The following is a 16,584-nucleotide window of genomic DNA, read 5'->3' as shown; positions in this document are numbered from 1 at the left end:
AGGACTGGTTGTGAGGTTGTTTTTTGAACGTGTAGGATTGTGCATAGTTATTTGAACAGCAACATTGATTTTATCCAGCTGTGTGTTTTCTCTCTTCCTGGTTTGACTAATGTGTATCAAAATGTAGTGGCCATCTCTCATCCATGTGCAAGCTACAGAGCATTTCAGTGTCTCTACTTCTTGTGTCCTGCTTCTACTGCCAGATATCTTGTGCCTGTGTTTTTATAGTAAGCCATTCAGATTGCTACGTGAGCCTCTGGTTGCCAACTGCTTCAGATGAGAAATTCCACACCAAAACCATCAAAAACTGCAGTAATCCCGTGTGGAACGAAGCTTTTTACTTCAGGATACAGAGACAAGTCAAGGTACACAAGCCAAAAACTCTCTTCTTCATCTCATCTCTATGCAGCTTTTATGTATAGCCCAAAACAAGTTTGTCACATCTTCTAATTCCTTTCTGAGCTGACTTTAAATCCTCCTACCGAGCTGGAGAAAGACCATTCTCCTAACATTTATGTGTAGGCAATGTGACTCTGACCTCCTTGGAGAAGTCTGATGGAAGCAACAACACAGAGTTGTTATCTTTTCACATCAAGTGAAAAGATAAAGCACCACTATAGCAGAAAAGCAGGCTGTCCCTGGGGAGGACATGAAACAATGGCATGTCAGTGCCTTCAAGCTGCCAAATTCTAGTCTGATTAAGGTCTTTGCTGCTAATAATCCCACTACACTCAAATACCTATGAACAGGTGGCTGAAAGTGGAAAGCTTAAGGACATAAAGATGGTTATTAAGTGACCTCTATGGCCCCTGTAGTTCCTGGCTACCTATAACCCTTCCTAAAAGACTGTGTTTTGGTGAGAGCTACTTAAAAGCATAAGTGACCCAAGCGAAATCTGAGTTTGGCTTTAACTGAGGAGACTAGAAGCCGTTTGTTAAGAAGCAGATGCCACTCATTTCCCTCCTCTTCCCTGTTGCCCTTTGGCATCAGCACTTTCTGACTGAACGTGGGAAAGCTGCAGAATGTCATGCTGCTTGGGTACATGCTGAGGAATTGGAGACTTTCCATTTCTTTTCACAGAATGTTCTTGAAATTACAGTTTCTGATGATGACATCATTGGTGATGATGACCATGCAATTGTGCTTTTTGATGTAGCTAAAATCCCCCTTGGGGAAAGAGTGTTTACAACATTCCTACTAAACCCACAGGTAAGAGCTCGGTCAAGCACTTAGTACATCTTGATGTCCATTCTCTGATGAAAGAGCTGTGCTGTCTCTTCTGTCTATTAGCACCAGGAGCAGCTTGGTGGTAAAAATGTAACAAGAATTACTAAGGACTGGGAAATTGCCCAGCAGTGATAAAAGAGCCTGCTCAAAGTGCTTTCTGCTTCCTTTGGCACAGATCATGGCCAAACTCCCAAACCCAAAGCAAATGCAGTTTTAGGGATGCTTTGCATTTTTACTAACCTGACCAAAAAAAAAATGACAGAGTTGATCCAACCCTCACAGAGGTTATAAAAAGAGAAGCAATACCAAGAGAGGAAAATGTCCTGTTTCCACAGTCTTTTGCTAAACAGTCTTATTGTGTCACGTTCATCACATGGAAACTGGTAGGGAAGAGGGTATGAAAAATCAAGGTTTACTAAGACTTGTAACCACCAAACCCCCTTTTTTCTGCTATTACAGTTTTCCTTGGGTAAGAAAAAGCTGTCTCTGTCCTCTAATGCTGCCAAGAGCAAGCATGAAACAGGATAATTTTACTTATTAATGCATCAAGGAAGCTGTACTTGCAAAAATGAGGGTCACTTTGCAAACCTGTGCACATGCTGATTGAGATTGGCTTTTCTTTTTCTTTCATTTTCAGAGAAGAGAGGAGCTGGAAGTTGAGTTTGTATTGGAGAGCATGTGAGTAAAATCCCATTGTTACGGGAACGGCAGCTTGGAGTGGTGTATCAGTGCAGGGGATGGTGTATCAGTGCAGAGGATGGTACATCAATCAGTGTAGGGGATGGTATATCAATCAGTGCAGGGGATGGTGCATCAGTGCAGGGGATGGTGCATCAATCAGTGTAGGGGATGGTATATCAATCAGTGCAGGGGATGGTGCATCAATCAGTGCAGGGGATGGTGCATCACTCAGTGCAGGGGATGGTGCATCAGTGCAGGGGATGGTGCATCAGTGCAGGGGATGGTGCATCAGTGCAGGGGATGGTGCATCAATCAGTGTATGGGATGGTATATCAATCAGTGCAGGGGATGGTGCATCAATCAGTGCAGGGGATGGTGCATCAATCAGTGCAGGGGATGGTGCATCACTCAGTGCAGGGGATGGTGCATCAGTGCAGGGGATGGTGCATCAGTGCAGAGGATGGTGCATCAGTGCAGGGGATGGTGCATCAATCAGTGTGGGGGATGGTGCATCAGTGCAGGGAATGGTACATCAATCAGTGTGGGGGAAGGTGCATCAATCAGTGCAGGGGATGGTACATCACTCAGTGTAGGGGATGGTGCATCAGTGCAGGGAATTGTACATCAATCAGTGTGGGGGAAGGTGCATCAATTAGTGCAGGGGATAGTGCATCAATCAGTGCAGGGGATGGTGCATCAGTGCAGGGGATGGTGCATCAGTGCAGGGAATGGTACATCAATCAGTGTGAGGGAAGGTGCATCAATCAGTGCAGGGGATGGTACATCAATGAGTGCAGGAGAAGGTGCATCAGTGTAGGGGATGGTGCATCAATCTGTGCAATGGTACATCAGTCAGTGCAGAGGATGGTGCATCAGTGTAGAGGAAACTTTTGTGTACTGAGTATCATCTTAGTTGCCAGATCCATCCTTTCACCCAACTTAATGTTGCATCACCAAATGGAGAAAAGGAGAGAGGGAGGAAAGTGAGCTGTTCAGGATGGTATCCAGATGATATTGTTTGTAAAATACACAGTATTTGTTCCTGTTTTCTAGACGGGGTCCTCCTGAAACCATCATCACAAATGGGGCAATAGTGGTAAATATTGTTTGCTTTGTTCCCCTCTGTTCTTTCCCCCATCATTCCTCAACTGGCTCTGATGGCAGTGAGGGAAACATTGCAAGTCTTCTCTTTTTTAGTGATACCTTTTCCCTTAAGAGCTTTGTCTTTGAGAAGGGCAGCATGATCTCAGACAAGCCTTCAGCCTGCTGTCACTTTCCCTCATTCTGCCTGCATCCTTTGGTAATTACAATGTGTTCAGGACAGCACCACCTTCCCATGTGATCACAACAATGGGTCTGTCAGAAGCCTCCAACTCATTCAAGCACTGATCCCTCCTACAATGACCCTTCCAGTATCTACCAGTGCTGGTGGTGAGGTGTCTGGAGGAGTGATCTAATTCTTTGTCCCCATCACATCTGTTCTAGTGTCGTGAAGTAGCCTGTTTGGAAGTTCACTTGGACAGCAGGATGAAAAAGAAGCGTTTTTCAGGTAAGCTTGTTAATTCTTTGACTGAATATTTAGTCATTTTTACCCTCTAACAATACACAGAAACTGCATCAGCCAAACATTAGGGCTTTAATCAATCACATCTAAGGCAACCTGTGACATCTTTGTGGTAGGGCATGCCAGCAGTTCTGAAGTGTAGGTTCAGAGCTCTGACTTGATGGGGAGCCTTGTGCCAAACTAGAAACACCACCAGATGCTTATACAGAAGGGATCTAAACTCCAAGCTGAGATCCTGAAACCTCTGCTGTTATACTGCTAAACCCTGAAGACTCTTGCTTCCTTAGTCCCTGGCCTTAACTCTCCTCGGGATCTCTGACAGTTTGACTTCTGCATATGCACAGAAACACCTCATTTTTTGCAGGGGTTAGCCGCTCAGCAGCTGGCTCCTGCCTGACCCTGATCAAGATCCAGAACCTAGAAGTTGCTCTGCCCACATCCCTTGAGGGGCTGGATCTGGTAGGCAATCTCAGAGCATGCATAACACACCCTGGCAGGATGAGCTGATCTCTTTGTGTTCATAGAATCACCTGCTGCAGAGTCAGATCTTATTTTAGGCTACTGAGAACTTACCTTGCTCATTGTTTGACCTTGGGTGAGGGTGATTTACAGTGCCAAGTTCCCGGTTGCATTCCCTGTGCCACGATGCAACTGAAACGCAGCAGCGTAGAATTCGGTGCCACTCTTGCCACGCTCCCATCGGGTTCTTGCTGGCCTCTCATGAAGATACAACCACCTGTAACCTGCAGCTGTCGGGTCACTTTCACAAGGCAGCTTTCCAAATGCAAAGGAAGACCCAAAGCTATCTTTTTGCTGCTTTATCTCCTTTTATTTGCTCTGCAATTGGAAGTAACTCTGTGTGTACCCTTTATCTCATTGTTTTAGAGAATGAGTTAACATTTACAGTGAGAGGATCCTTTGAGGAAACCCAGAGGCTTCCAATGCGCTGTGACTCCTGCTCTCCTCTCCCAGATCCCATTTTCTTCCACTATGCCAAGTACAAGCAACCCTCCCTGGATGTTGCACTCACAAAGAAGAGGAGGCTTCCCACCTTTGTATGTTACCCCAGAACACGGTAGACAACACAGACAGTCCTACGATCTGACCTTTACCTGTGAGTAGGCAGCAGGAGGAGAGCGTTTCTGTCTTAACCAAGAAGCATTCCATGCTCCTTTTCAGTGTGCTTGCGTGTCATGTGGATCAGGAAGGAGGAGCAGCATCCCTCTGACTCTCCCTCTGAAGTCTCTCCCCTCTGAGAGGGAAGTAATTGGCCAGGTAAGTGCCCACTGGCCACGGGGGAATCCTTTGTAAGCTCTTAAGGATTGTTGTTTGCATCTGAAGACCACCTCTCTTAGTACAGAACCAGCTGTTTTCTGACTTGCCTCGAATCTAGGGCCACACATCATAAATTACTGGGTGCAAAATAAAGTGGGAAGTCCAGAAGAGAGAGGGAAAGAAGGAAAATGTCCAAGCTGTTGCTGATGCTTCTTCCATCACCCGTGTCCTTAGCCAGGCTGGAAGCCACTGGCTGCTACTAAGACAGAGGGGTGAGGCTGCAGCCTGGCACACTAGCATGGCAGGTAAACCCATGCCATGCTTACAGGTACCCAGCCTCTTTGGCTTCCCTTTGTATCTCACAGAGACTTTACTTTCAAGGTCTGTAATTAATGGTGGACCCTTCCAGGGAAGAGAAGTGTAACACTGCACCTCTTCTGCTATTTATCTGTGTAGCTGAGCAGTACCAGCACAAGCCACACACCAAGTTCCACAACAGAGGTGATGCCAGCTATAGGTGACAACAGCAAAGTCTGGACTTGATTAAATGGGTGCACATCTCTGGGTACTAATGAAACATTGAGAGGAGAGTTGTCTCCCAGTCTCAGTTTACTGAGGCTCATAGCTTTCTGGATGTATTAATGACCCAAAGGAGCTGCTTCTCATTCTGAGAGGGAGGGAAAGGACTGTTTTAAACACAATATCAGTGTTCCTAACTTTACCTTTTTAACTTTCAGCACAGAAAATTTGATTTGCACTTTAAGGTGAAAAAGTGGTAAGATGGCTTCTTTATCTTCCTTCTGTGCTTTTTCCCCTTGCTCCTTTGAATTTGGATAGCTGTCAATCAAGTGCCAATCCCTTTGTTACTGCCTGTGTCCTGAATGCTGCCTCACCCTGGTTTCAGTTACAAAATGAAACAGAGTGAGTGCACGATGCAGAGATTTCCAGCAGCTGGGAGTTTATATAAGGGCACTGTGCAGTGAGTTAAGAAAAGGCTTGATGAAGAACACACCAATTCTCTATTGATATCTCTGTTCCAGCCAGGAAGACCTTGACATACGCCTGGGCTTTGGCCTGTGTGCCCAGGAACAGGATTTCATTTGCAAGAGGAAGAAGGTGGTTGCAGCTGCTCTGAAGAACGTCCTCCAGCTGCAGGAGGACTTGGAAGACAATGAGGTATCTGAGACATGATTGTTCTCTGCTTTCTTCACCACTGAGTAAGATGATTGTGTTCAGTTGCTGTCTTTTTCTGGAAACACTGTAAAGGTTCGTGTGCAAGCTATTGCTTGCACCTGATCTAGGTGAGACCTGCTTTAGCAAGGGGGTTGGTCTGGATGATCTCTAGAGGTCCCTTCCAACCCTACCATTCTGTGATTCTATGGCTGACCTCTACTCTAGAAGAAATGAGCACTCACAGGAGCCATTAATAAAAACCTGTTGCTCCAGGATTTAGCTTTGAGCAGCAGCCTGCACAAGCTTCTTTTAAGACTCGCAGTCATCTTGGCCAGATCTAAGCCATTGATTCAGCACTTCTTTCCCTCCCAGTTCAAACTGGTTTTTTATCTGTTGTGCCTTTTGTGCTGGCATTTAGACACCCATTGTGCAGGCACAGCATGCTGACTTCATCATCTGCTGCAGCTAGAGCATGAGCCTGCTTGGTATATGGGAACAACAACAGAGTCCAAGGCAGGGAAAAATCAGGTTTCTCTTTTAGTCACACTCCCACAACTGCAGGGTGAAGCCTGAACTCAGATGCAGAGATGACAAGTTTTCCTTGCTTTGCTCAGCAGGATTTTTGCATAGCTAGACTTTTCACACACAAAACCTTGCTTTCCAATGCCAGCACTAAGATGTGGGGCCACTTCCTTCCCCTCAGATGCACAGGCACCCATGCTTTCCTGCAGAACTCTTTCCCTGATGATTTGCACAACAGATGCATTCACCCTAAGGCATGGTAGCTATCTCTGGTGTTAACAGAGATCTTCTTCAAAGACTGCCAGATCCTGGATTTCTGTGTCATCCCAGGAAGAACGTACCTGCAGCTCACTTTCCTACCTAGTGTTGTATGTATATATTTGGTAGGGGGTAAGAGTAAGGTTTCTCTTTACCTCTGGTTACTGTGAAAGGGGATGGTGTCACCAGCCTCTGGTGAAAGGGGATCTGAAGTAGTCTGTGCTCTTAAATCCCTCAGTCATGATACATCTAGTAAGGCCCATGAAATAACCATACAATAGTGGAAAGTAGCTTTAGCAAACTGGAGTAACAGAGGCTATTACTACTCACACAGAGACTGTGACACAGCATCTGTGTTTCCTGGTCTACTGCATCTGATAAAAAATCAGGTTCAGGTGACAGAAGGTGTAGTTCCTTCTATTTCTCTGCTGGTCTGTGTTAGTGGTTTTGCAACAGAGCGCTGCAAAGGTGGTGTTTGGGATGATGGATTTCATCACAGCTGCTTGGCAGAGGAAACATGAAGTGTTTCATATTCTGCCTAGGCCCCTGCATTAATTCAGGACTGGTGGCATGAAGCATCTTTATTACTTTATCACAGTTGTAACTTTTCCAATTGAAGATATGTCTGTCCCTTCTCAGACCATGTCACTAAATGCATGTGTTCTGGGACTGAACAGGTACCTGTGGTGGCAATCATGACCACGGGTGGTGGAACCAGAGCTCTGACAGCCATGTACGCTCACCTTCTCAGTGTGCAGGAGCTGAATGTCTTGGACTGTGTCTCGTACATCACTGGTTTATCTGGCACAACGTGGTAAGACCCAGACAAAGTCTTGTAAGAATTTTCTGTATGTGATGCCAAGAAGTGATCTGAAGAGTTGTACCATCTTTACTAACAAGAAAGGGCTTTCTTTTCCTGTGGTGGCTTTCTCTTGTTTCCCTCAGTGGGTTTGCCCACGTTTGAATCTTGTGGCCAAGAAGGCCAATGGCATCTTGATGGGGTACATCAAGAAGAGTGTGGCAAGCAGCCAGGGGAGGTTCTGCTCCTCTTCTACTCTCATCTGGAGTCCTGTGTCCAGTTCTGGGCTCCTCAGCTCAAAAGGGACAGGGAACTGCTGGAGAGAGGCCAGGGCAGGGACACCAAGACTGGAATATCTCTTAGGAGGGATGGCTGTGGAACCTGGGGCTGTTGAGCCTGGAGAAAAGACTGAGAGAGAACCTTATCAACACACACAAATACCTAAAGGGTGGATGTTGAAAGGATGGAGCAAGTCTTTTTTCTGTAGTGCCCAGTGACAGGATAAGGGATAACAGGCACAAGCCAGAACATAAGAAGTGTTCTGGACACATTCCTGTGAGACCTTATGGCGGGGAACCTGCTTTAGCAGGGGCTTGGACTGGGTGATCTCTAGAGATCCCTTCCAACCGCCACCATTCTGTACCCCAGTGATTCTGTGATACCCAAATCTCCATAACTTCCCAAAGCTCTGCCTCAGAATTCACCTTTTCCTTGTGGCTTTGTGGCTTCTGTTTTTTTAGGACCATGTCCAACTTGTATGAAGATCCTGACTGGTCCCAAAAGGATCTCAAGGAAACACTCAACGATGCTCGGAAGCATGTCCTCAAAAATAAGTTCTTGGCTTGTTTTGCCCCCGATCGCCTGCAATACTACTTGAAAGAGTTGTGCCAGAGACAGCAGGAAGGGCATCAGATATGTTTCACCGACCTCTGGGGACTCATAATCGAAACCATGTTGCATGAAAAGGTACCATAGCAGCATCTTTCTCTTTGGATTTGAGTATTTAGGCAATGTAGTGGTGAGGTCAGACAGTAAACCAAATAACAGTTGAGATGGGAAAGGACTTGTGGAGCTTGTCTGTGCAAAGCCCTGCTCAAGCAGGATCAGCTAGAGTCAGGCTTTTGAATATCTTCACAGGTGAAGACTCTTCTCCACAACATATACCAGTGTTTGATCACTCTTAGAGAAAAAGGGGGGGTTTTGCTTGCTTGCTTGTTTGTTTTTCAGCCAGATGCCTTGGCAGTTGTCATTCTTTGTGTTTGTGGGCTGTAATAAGTAGATGTCAACGTGGCACCTGGTACAGACAGGGTGGGAATGAAGAGGAACAACGAGAAACTTACTGAGCTGTCAGAGACAGGCTTAGCTCAAGTGGAAGGCTCTTTGTGTCATGTAATGGTCCTCAGCCTCTGTCCTTCTTTAAAACAGGAGGACTCCCATAAGCTCTCAGATCAGCAGCAGGCACTAAATCAGGGTCAGAATCCCCTGCCCATCTACCTCTCTCTCAATGTGAAGGATAAAATCAGCGACCAGGACTTTAGAGGTAATAACACTCCAGAATTGCACTTCACGTTTCATCCCAATGGGGGTCAATGTAGGATTATGCAATCAAACCAGCTGAATGCACAAACAAATGCTCTAACAGGTTAATCAAACCTAAGAGCAGAAATTCCTCTGTTATCCAGCATTAAAAGCAGGACGATGGAGGCTATTATCACACAATTACCTGCTCTGTATTTCTGTAGCTTTCTAGAGGGATTTAGATGGCAGGGGGCAATTCACTCTTCACGTTCACTCCCGTGACGTTTACAGTTAATAAATGTCCTCTTGCAGAGTGTGTTAGTTAGAAAGCAGTCTGACTGAAAATGCATGACATTGGCCTGCTTATTCCAAGTCCTTTGTGCCTCTGCTGCTGGAATCAGTCTGTGGTGTGGCTTTTCTTTCAGAATGGGTGGAATTCACCCCTTACGAGGTGGGGTTACCGAAATACGGCGCCTTCATTCGTGCAGAAGATTTTGGTAGTGAGTTCTTCATGGGTCGCCTGATGAAGAAGATCCCAGAATCCAGAATCTGCTTCTTGGAAGGTGATTTGTTGCTTAGGGGAAATGTCACATAATCTGCTCCTGTGTAAACCCTTCTTCTGAAATGAAGCAGTTAGTGTAGTTCCTTCTCTCTCAGGTAAAATATTAGGACTGAGAACAGTCTGCAGGACTTTTTTCCTCCAGTTTGACTCAGCTGGGCAGATTGGTTTGATTTCATGTGTGGTTATGCTTACTGGCATGAGGCCTTTGCAATACTCAGATGTCTGTCAGTGACAAAAGTTGTGTAACGTTGCCACTCAGTTAAATCCTCAGTCTCCTCTGCAACCTGAGTCTCTAAAACACAGCCTTTTATCTACAGTGGTCCTGCCACAGCTAATTAATTCTCCAGAGAACACTTGTATTTCAGAGAGCAAATAGCTCATTTGAGTTACCTTTTCCTCCCCCTCTTACATAAGGACAGTAAAAGCAGTAAAGAAACCTTTTTTTTCCCTTTGTGAAAGCAATTTGTTGCCTCATTGTTCCTCCTACTTCCACCAATTGCACAAAGGAAGTTTCAGGGGTGGGTTTTTGAGAAGTTAAGACTTTTTGCTAGTGGTGAGGTGTAAGGAAGCCAATCAGAGCCTCTGTCTGTGGCTGAAAAATTGAACAAAGTACCCAGGTCTCCCCTTCTGTTGCCAGAAATGCCAGCCTCCTTCCTTCACCTCCCACCTTGATGCTTCTTTCCTTCTCTAGAGTCATGTTTGGACATTTCTGCCCCTGTTCCCTGCCAGTGATCCACAGTCTCCTCATTCAGGCCATGTTACTTACTCGAGTGACAGTTATTTGAAGGGAGGTCAGAAAATTCCTTTGCACCCCAGCCCTTAAATAGTGTCCTATAGCTCGTCCCTCTGACCAGAGCCTGGAGTTGCTGGGTCAGTTGAGGGCCAGTCTGCTAAAGTGCAGACTCTTCTATCCATCACTCTGTTCATCCCAAGAGCACCAGGTTTCATTCTGCAGTTTGGAGGGCTCGGGAAGAGAAGGACACTCCACAACCCATCTGGGCAGCCCATTCTGGTGCCCCCTCACCTTAAAGTTTTCCACTCTCACTATTTTGTTGCTGCTATTATAAATACATATCCTGAGAAAACAGGTATCCTTGTACTATCAAAGAAATTGGCAATCATCACTTTTTAACCCCCTACAGAGGCAAATAAGAAATCTAAGGGACGGGTTATCTCCACTATTTAACACACCAGTTTTCAGTTATTTTCCTGCTCTAACACTGGACAAGTTAAGATTTGACTGTACAGGGTGCTGGACCATGTTGTCTAGACCATGCTTTTCCCAAGAAAGGTTGGACCAGATGATCCTTGAGGTCCCTTCCAACTTGATATTCCAGGATTCGATGATGCTATGACTCTTAAGTCAGCTTCCTCATTATAAAGGATATTGGTGTATGAATCTTGAATGTCTCATGGTTGATAATCCTGCATGATAACTGTGTACCTGTAACAGGATTATGTTATCAATCAAACAAACCTTTGGAACTGCAAAGGCTGGAAACTTGATGAATAACAAATGTTGAGGAGAGGTGGAAAACACTAAGATGAACTTGACAAAACATTGTTTGCCACGTAACAGAAATTACTGTGCTAGCAGACATACTGAAAATATCACCAACCCTCTTAATAAATGTCAGTAAATTAGATTCTTTACATCCATTATGAATTCACACAACAGTTTATAAAGACAGCCTCTTGAACTGGGGCACTAGGAGAACGTAAGGAATACAGTTTGCTAGAGAATGCAGAGTGCACTGAAGGTCGGTGTGAATGAAAATGCTTCCAAGTCTTTGCTGATTTACTTTCTGTCAAATATATCCTTTGTCACAGGGATCTGGAGCAGTGTATTCTCCTTGAATCTTATGGATGCTTGGTACATATCTTTTAATTCAGAAGACTTCTGGCACAAATGGACCCGAGACAAAATTACTGACATAGGTGAGTTATTCTTATGCCATTATGGTTTAGTTTGGTTTGGTTTGGAGGGGTTTTTTTTGTCTTTCTTTCCTCTGTGCAGATCCCACTGAACTTTTCAAAGAGATTTTGGAAACCCCTTGTAGGAAATGTATGCTGTAGATTAGAGTATGTCAACCATTTCACTTGTGTGAGAAAAAGAATCCATGGGGCCTGCCAAAGGAAAAGAAAATTAAAAGAGATAGAATGGCCTTCATATGAGCCATTTTCAGAGCACAGGGATAAAGCTGGAGGAAAAATATCGTGGTAGGCTAGGATGGGATGAAATCTTCCCCCAGAGGTCCACAGTCTTCTTATCTTCTCTTGAAAGTTGGAGTATGGCACGAGGCTTCACTGAAACAGGAGCAATCACCATCCTTGAGTCTCAGAATCGCAGAATGGTAGGAGTTAGAAGGGACCTCTAGAGATCATCCAGCCCAACTCTCTGCCAAAGCAGGTCCCACCTCGATCAGGTCACACAGGAACGTGTCCAGGCAGTTTGGTAACCTCCAGAGAAGGAGCCTCCACACTCTCCCTGGCAGCCTGTTTCTCCTCACGTTCAAGTGGAACTTCTTGTGTTGCAGTTTGTGCCCGTTATCCTTAGTCCTGACACAACATCTGCAGGGTGGGATTTCAAGGAGACAGACATGGCACAGAGAATAAAGACGAGAAGGAACAGATATGCAGCAAAAAGGGTGATTTATGTTATCCTACTTGTGAGGGTGTGATTTCTCAAAGCTCAGCTGAAAAACTCTGAGACTTGTGGAGATACTGGAAATAAAAAGTGAAAGGAGTCCAGGTTTTGCAAAACATGAAATGCTGGTTGCATAGCTTGATGACAACAATGAAGCCACACAGAAGAACTGCTATTCTTTCCTCTGCAGATGATGAAACCCTGTTCCCTACAAGACCAAATGAGCTGGATACTCGAGTGGTTTGTCCCACTGACAGCTTTTCAGACATTTTCCGAGACGTTGCCATGTTACGTCCGGCAGCCTCAGAAATCCACAACTTCCTGAAGGGCTTCCAGATGAACAACAACTACCTAGAGAGCGATTTCTCCAAATGGAAAGGTAAGGCAATAGCATCTTGCTTTCAGTTCTGTTCTAAACCATCCTTGTGAAAAGGCAACAATGCTTCAGATATTACCAACCCTTTTTGCTCTTTTCCCATCCTCTGATCAGACTTGAAACTGTTTCTCACTGAAAACTGAAATTCAGTAGAAGGAAACTCTTCATATATAAGTTGTAAAAAGTGTCAGGAAGCCTGGTAATTGATAGATGAGAGACATCTTGATTAGCCAACCCATGTATGTCTGCTGCTGCGCCAGCCAGTCAGCCTGCACGCTTGTGGCGTGGCCCTGATGCCATCAGACGTTGCCTCTTGCCTAGCCAGTGCTCGAGGGATGTGGGAGGGAGCACTGTTTCATGTTACCTTTTCTACTTGCAAGGAAAATATAAGCCTTGTAGCAGCATTCTCTGTCACCCAGCTTGGGAATTTGTGAGCAGTCTGGTACCACATCCTCCATGTACCTTAGTAGCTGTGTGCCTGTTTTTGTAGCATGCAAGGCATCAGACATCTTTGGTCTTTAGTGTTTGGTGACAGTGAGCTGCCACTTCCATTTTGTCCATATTAAAAGGAAGAAATACCCCCCAAAAAAACCCACCCCAAATCTGATCAGAGCCACACATAACAAAGAGGTGGAATTAAGTATTCTCCTGAGCCCCCAAGTTAAGCCATCTTAACTGAAGGAAAGACAAAGAAATTGTAAAGAGTGAAAAGAGGAAGCCAAGCTGAGGAACTGAGAAATGACTGAACTGCAGCTCCCAGCTCTATAGGTAGGTATAAGACCTAAGAAAAACTGAATTCACTGAACAGTTGGCTTTTTTCTCAGCTCCTCTTTTGCACTGAGCGCCTCCTCTGAAATGAAATGCTTCTTTTACAGACTGTGAGCTTGACTCTCAGCCCAACCACCTGACAGCAGGAGCAGACTACTTCATCCTGATCGACACAGCATTTGCCTTTGCTACCAGCTACCCACCCCTGATGAGACCAGAAAGGAAAGTGGATGTCATTTTGCATTTCAACTACAGTTCAGGTTCCCAGACAGGGGTGAGCCTTGTATATTCTTCTTTACTGATTTCTTTGCTTTCTTAAGGAGTAACCAGAATGGCTGATTCTCTACTCATAGAAACCTTTTCCCCCCTCAGTATCTGGGAAGTGTTACCAATTTACCAAGGTCAGCTATCTTTATTGAATAGTGCAAGTGTTATCAGGAAGGAACCATTTAGTAAACTGAACCTGCTAATTCTGATGTGTAGATGTGGTTCAGCTTGACTTGAAGGCAGTGAGATGTGTGAATGAATGAAGCTGAATGTGTATTTTAAGTGGTCTGAGACTTCTCAATGCATATCCTTATGGGGAAATGGACATTCAGGTCAACACAAAGGTAACAACAGGAGGGTTTGATACAGAAGAACAGATAAGCAAATAAATGCAAAACCAGTTTATAGTTAGGAATGGAAAACTGCTGAGGAATAAAAAGTTGCCTAAAGGGAGCATTTTTAATATCCAACTGTGGGATGTAGGTTTTCAAAGGCAGGCATGTGGACACAGATCCAACCCATTTAACTCCAGGTCTTGGCTCCATACGCAGTTTACACCTAAGCTGGGTACGTGCCATAATCTCTCAGAACTTGGCTCTTGCCCCACAAATATTCTCAATGAGATTGGGGTTTGGTCAAATTCAAAGTGCTTCCTGTGTGTTTTGATGTTTTCTTTTTGTTTGTTTTCCTACCGTGGCAACCAGCCCCTGAAAGAAGCCTCTAAATACTTTGCAAAACAGGGAATTCCTTTCCCGACAGAGGTGCCAGATGATGAGGAAACTCCACATCTAAAGGAATGCTACATCGTTGGTGACAAGGAGAGCCCAGAAACGCCTATTGTGATCTTTTTCCCTCTGGTAAATGACACCTTCAGGGAATACAAAGCACCTGGTAAGTTTACAGTTACCCATCATATTAACAGAGGCAGTGGCTGTCTTTCTCTTTACTTTTTTACCATGCAATATCTGTTCTTCAGATCATGTTGCAAGCACAGACTCAGACTTGCTCTGCTTACATCTGAACCATGTCCAGAAGCTTAAAGTATGTAATTTTTCCTGGACAGTAGAGCAGCAGCTGGGATCAGCCTTTGGCACAAATGCCTCTCTCCAGCTTTTTTTTCCTTTGGGCTTCTCATAGCTAGATTTTAGAGTCTACGAGGAAAATTAGGTTCTGTTTATCTGCAGAGGCTGACAGAAAAATTCTCTTCTCTCTGATGTTCTCTGTGATGAGGAGGGATGAAACATTGTCTTTATAAAGCACTGTGGTCCTTGATGCTGTTTGGGAGAAAGGGAGGAAAGTGTAGTTGCCATTTCCTTGCACCTTGGCTAGAAGTGTAAGGTGCTGCAAGGGCTGGGACACAGCAGCAAGGCAGAGGCTGGGGCTGGGAAATGTCAGTGCTGAGGGGAGCTGGGTACCATGCTGACAGCTCACTCCAGAGTGAGAGGAGGAAGCAGGGAGTCTCCCCGTCCTGTGCTCAAAAGTGGAGCTACACTACTGTTTGGGGTGCATTTCCAAGGGTACCAGGATAATAACCCCTACTCGCCTCAGCACTGCCAGCTTCTCCACCTCCTGCTGCCAACCAAATACCTCATCAATAAAACCCCCATGTGCATGCCTGAGAAAGGCTTAGACCCTAATTGCTTTTTGCTAATTAACCCAGTCATTTCTTTGCCCCTTAGGTGTGAAACGTAGTCCCTCAGAGATGGCAGAGGGTGACGTCGACGTTGCCAACGCCCACGGTCCGTATTACATAAACAATCTGAGTTATTCAGAGGAAGATTTTGACAAACTGGTGAACCTGAGTTACTACAACGTCCAGAACAACAAAGATTTGATTCTTCAGGCCTTGCGTACGGCTGTGGAGAGGAAAAAGCAGCACAAGGACAAGCAAGCAGTGCAAAACCCAAGCGATGGCGATGGTGTGAGCGTGCCTGGTAGGGAGAAAACCCAGCATCTGGCTGACTGCCCAGCTCTAGGGCATATGAAAGAAAACGTTTGAGTCTTGCTAATGAAGAAGAAGAATTTGATTAGGAAGTGAAGAAAAGCCAAAGCTTGCTAAGAATAGCACTTTATTTGTCATCAAAACAATGCTAAAATCCGTCTGTCAGTGAAGGGAGTGAGTACAAAGAACCCTGAGCTTTTTCCTTAACGTGTTGATCTGCATCCCTCTTGACCACCTAGGTGAGGTTGTGCTCTGCTCCTGCTTGCAGAAGTGGCCTGATGAAATGCACAGACAAGGAAGCAAGAGGAAGTTTACATTGAAGGTGTTTGTGCTCTACCTGTGCTATAAAAAGAGGCGACTGTTGATCCAGAGATGCAGCAGAGCACAGGAATCTGTCATCTCTAAAACAAACCCTAGAAGAGCAGTTGTGAACTAAGGAGTCTTTCCATAAATGTAAATAACTAAACTTTATATAACAAAATACTTCCATTTTTGCAGTCAGAGTTACAGCAAATACATGTTAAAGCCATTTCTCTTCAGTGCTTCTTCCTCTACCACTGAGACAACTAAAGACACTGTGCAGCTCTCTTTCCTAGCTGATGAAAAATTATTGAAGAAGAAATCATGCCTGCTCCAGATGTGAACTGCCTCAGGATCCTGGGAGCCCTTTTGTTTAGGGCTACATTCAAGACCCATTTCTACAAGAAGTGACTCATGCTGATTTGTTTCATTGTGCTGCACTTAAATGTTATTGATACATATCAAAGGTTTAAAGCTTCAAAGCTCTTTTGAGACTATTACATCAGAAAAGATGTAAGAAACACAGACAATGAGGATCTAAAATTGTACAGCCAGTATCACTCATCCAACAGAACATTAACTTCCAATTTGCTGATGCTTTGGTCATCACACTGACACGGCTCCTTTAAAAGTGGTCTCTTTATTTGACAGATGGCAAGTCTCCATTTCTTCTCCTAAATTAACTTCTGTTCATTGCTGTTATTT

At 44.8% G+C, this 16,584-nt stretch overlaps 1 protein-coding gene across 1 annotated transcript in view; it reads left to right on the top strand.

The window, feature by feature from the left end:
• Nucleotides 1-15,636, top strand: part of LOC104562915 (cytosolic phospholipase A2 epsilon) — a 31,409-nt gene extending 15,773 nt beyond the window's left edge. Inside the window, 18 exon segments of the mRNA XM_061998119.1 lie at nucleotides 229-365; nucleotides 1,081-1,209; nucleotides 1,865-1,905; nucleotides 2,962-3,004; nucleotides 3,394-3,457; nucleotides 4,358-4,527; nucleotides 4,652-4,747; nucleotides 5,485-5,522; nucleotides 5,788-5,923; nucleotides 7,378-7,514; nucleotides 8,240-8,465; nucleotides 8,925-9,039; nucleotides 9,443-9,580; nucleotides 11,410-11,517; nucleotides 12,417-12,605; nucleotides 13,478-13,644; nucleotides 14,342-14,528; nucleotides 15,317-15,636. Of these exon segments, the coding sequence (XP_061854103.1) occupies nucleotides 229-365; nucleotides 1,081-1,209; nucleotides 1,865-1,905; nucleotides 2,962-3,004; nucleotides 3,394-3,457; nucleotides 4,358-4,527; nucleotides 4,652-4,747; nucleotides 5,485-5,522; nucleotides 5,788-5,923; nucleotides 7,378-7,514; nucleotides 8,240-8,465; nucleotides 8,925-9,039; nucleotides 9,443-9,580; nucleotides 11,410-11,517; nucleotides 12,417-12,605; nucleotides 13,478-13,644; nucleotides 14,342-14,528; nucleotides 15,317-15,636 (2,441 nt within the window).
• The last annotated feature ends 948 nt before the right edge of the window (nucleotides 15,637-16,584 follow it).

Source organism: Colius striatus, chromosome 6 (assembly GCF_028858725.1).
Source record: "Colius striatus isolate bColStr4 chromosome 6, bColStr4.1.hap1, whole genome shotgun sequence".
Taxonomy (NCBI): Eukaryota; Metazoa; Chordata; class Aves; order Coliiformes; family Coliidae; genus Colius; species Colius striatus.
This window is presented reverse-complemented; position numbering and strand designations above follow the sequence as displayed.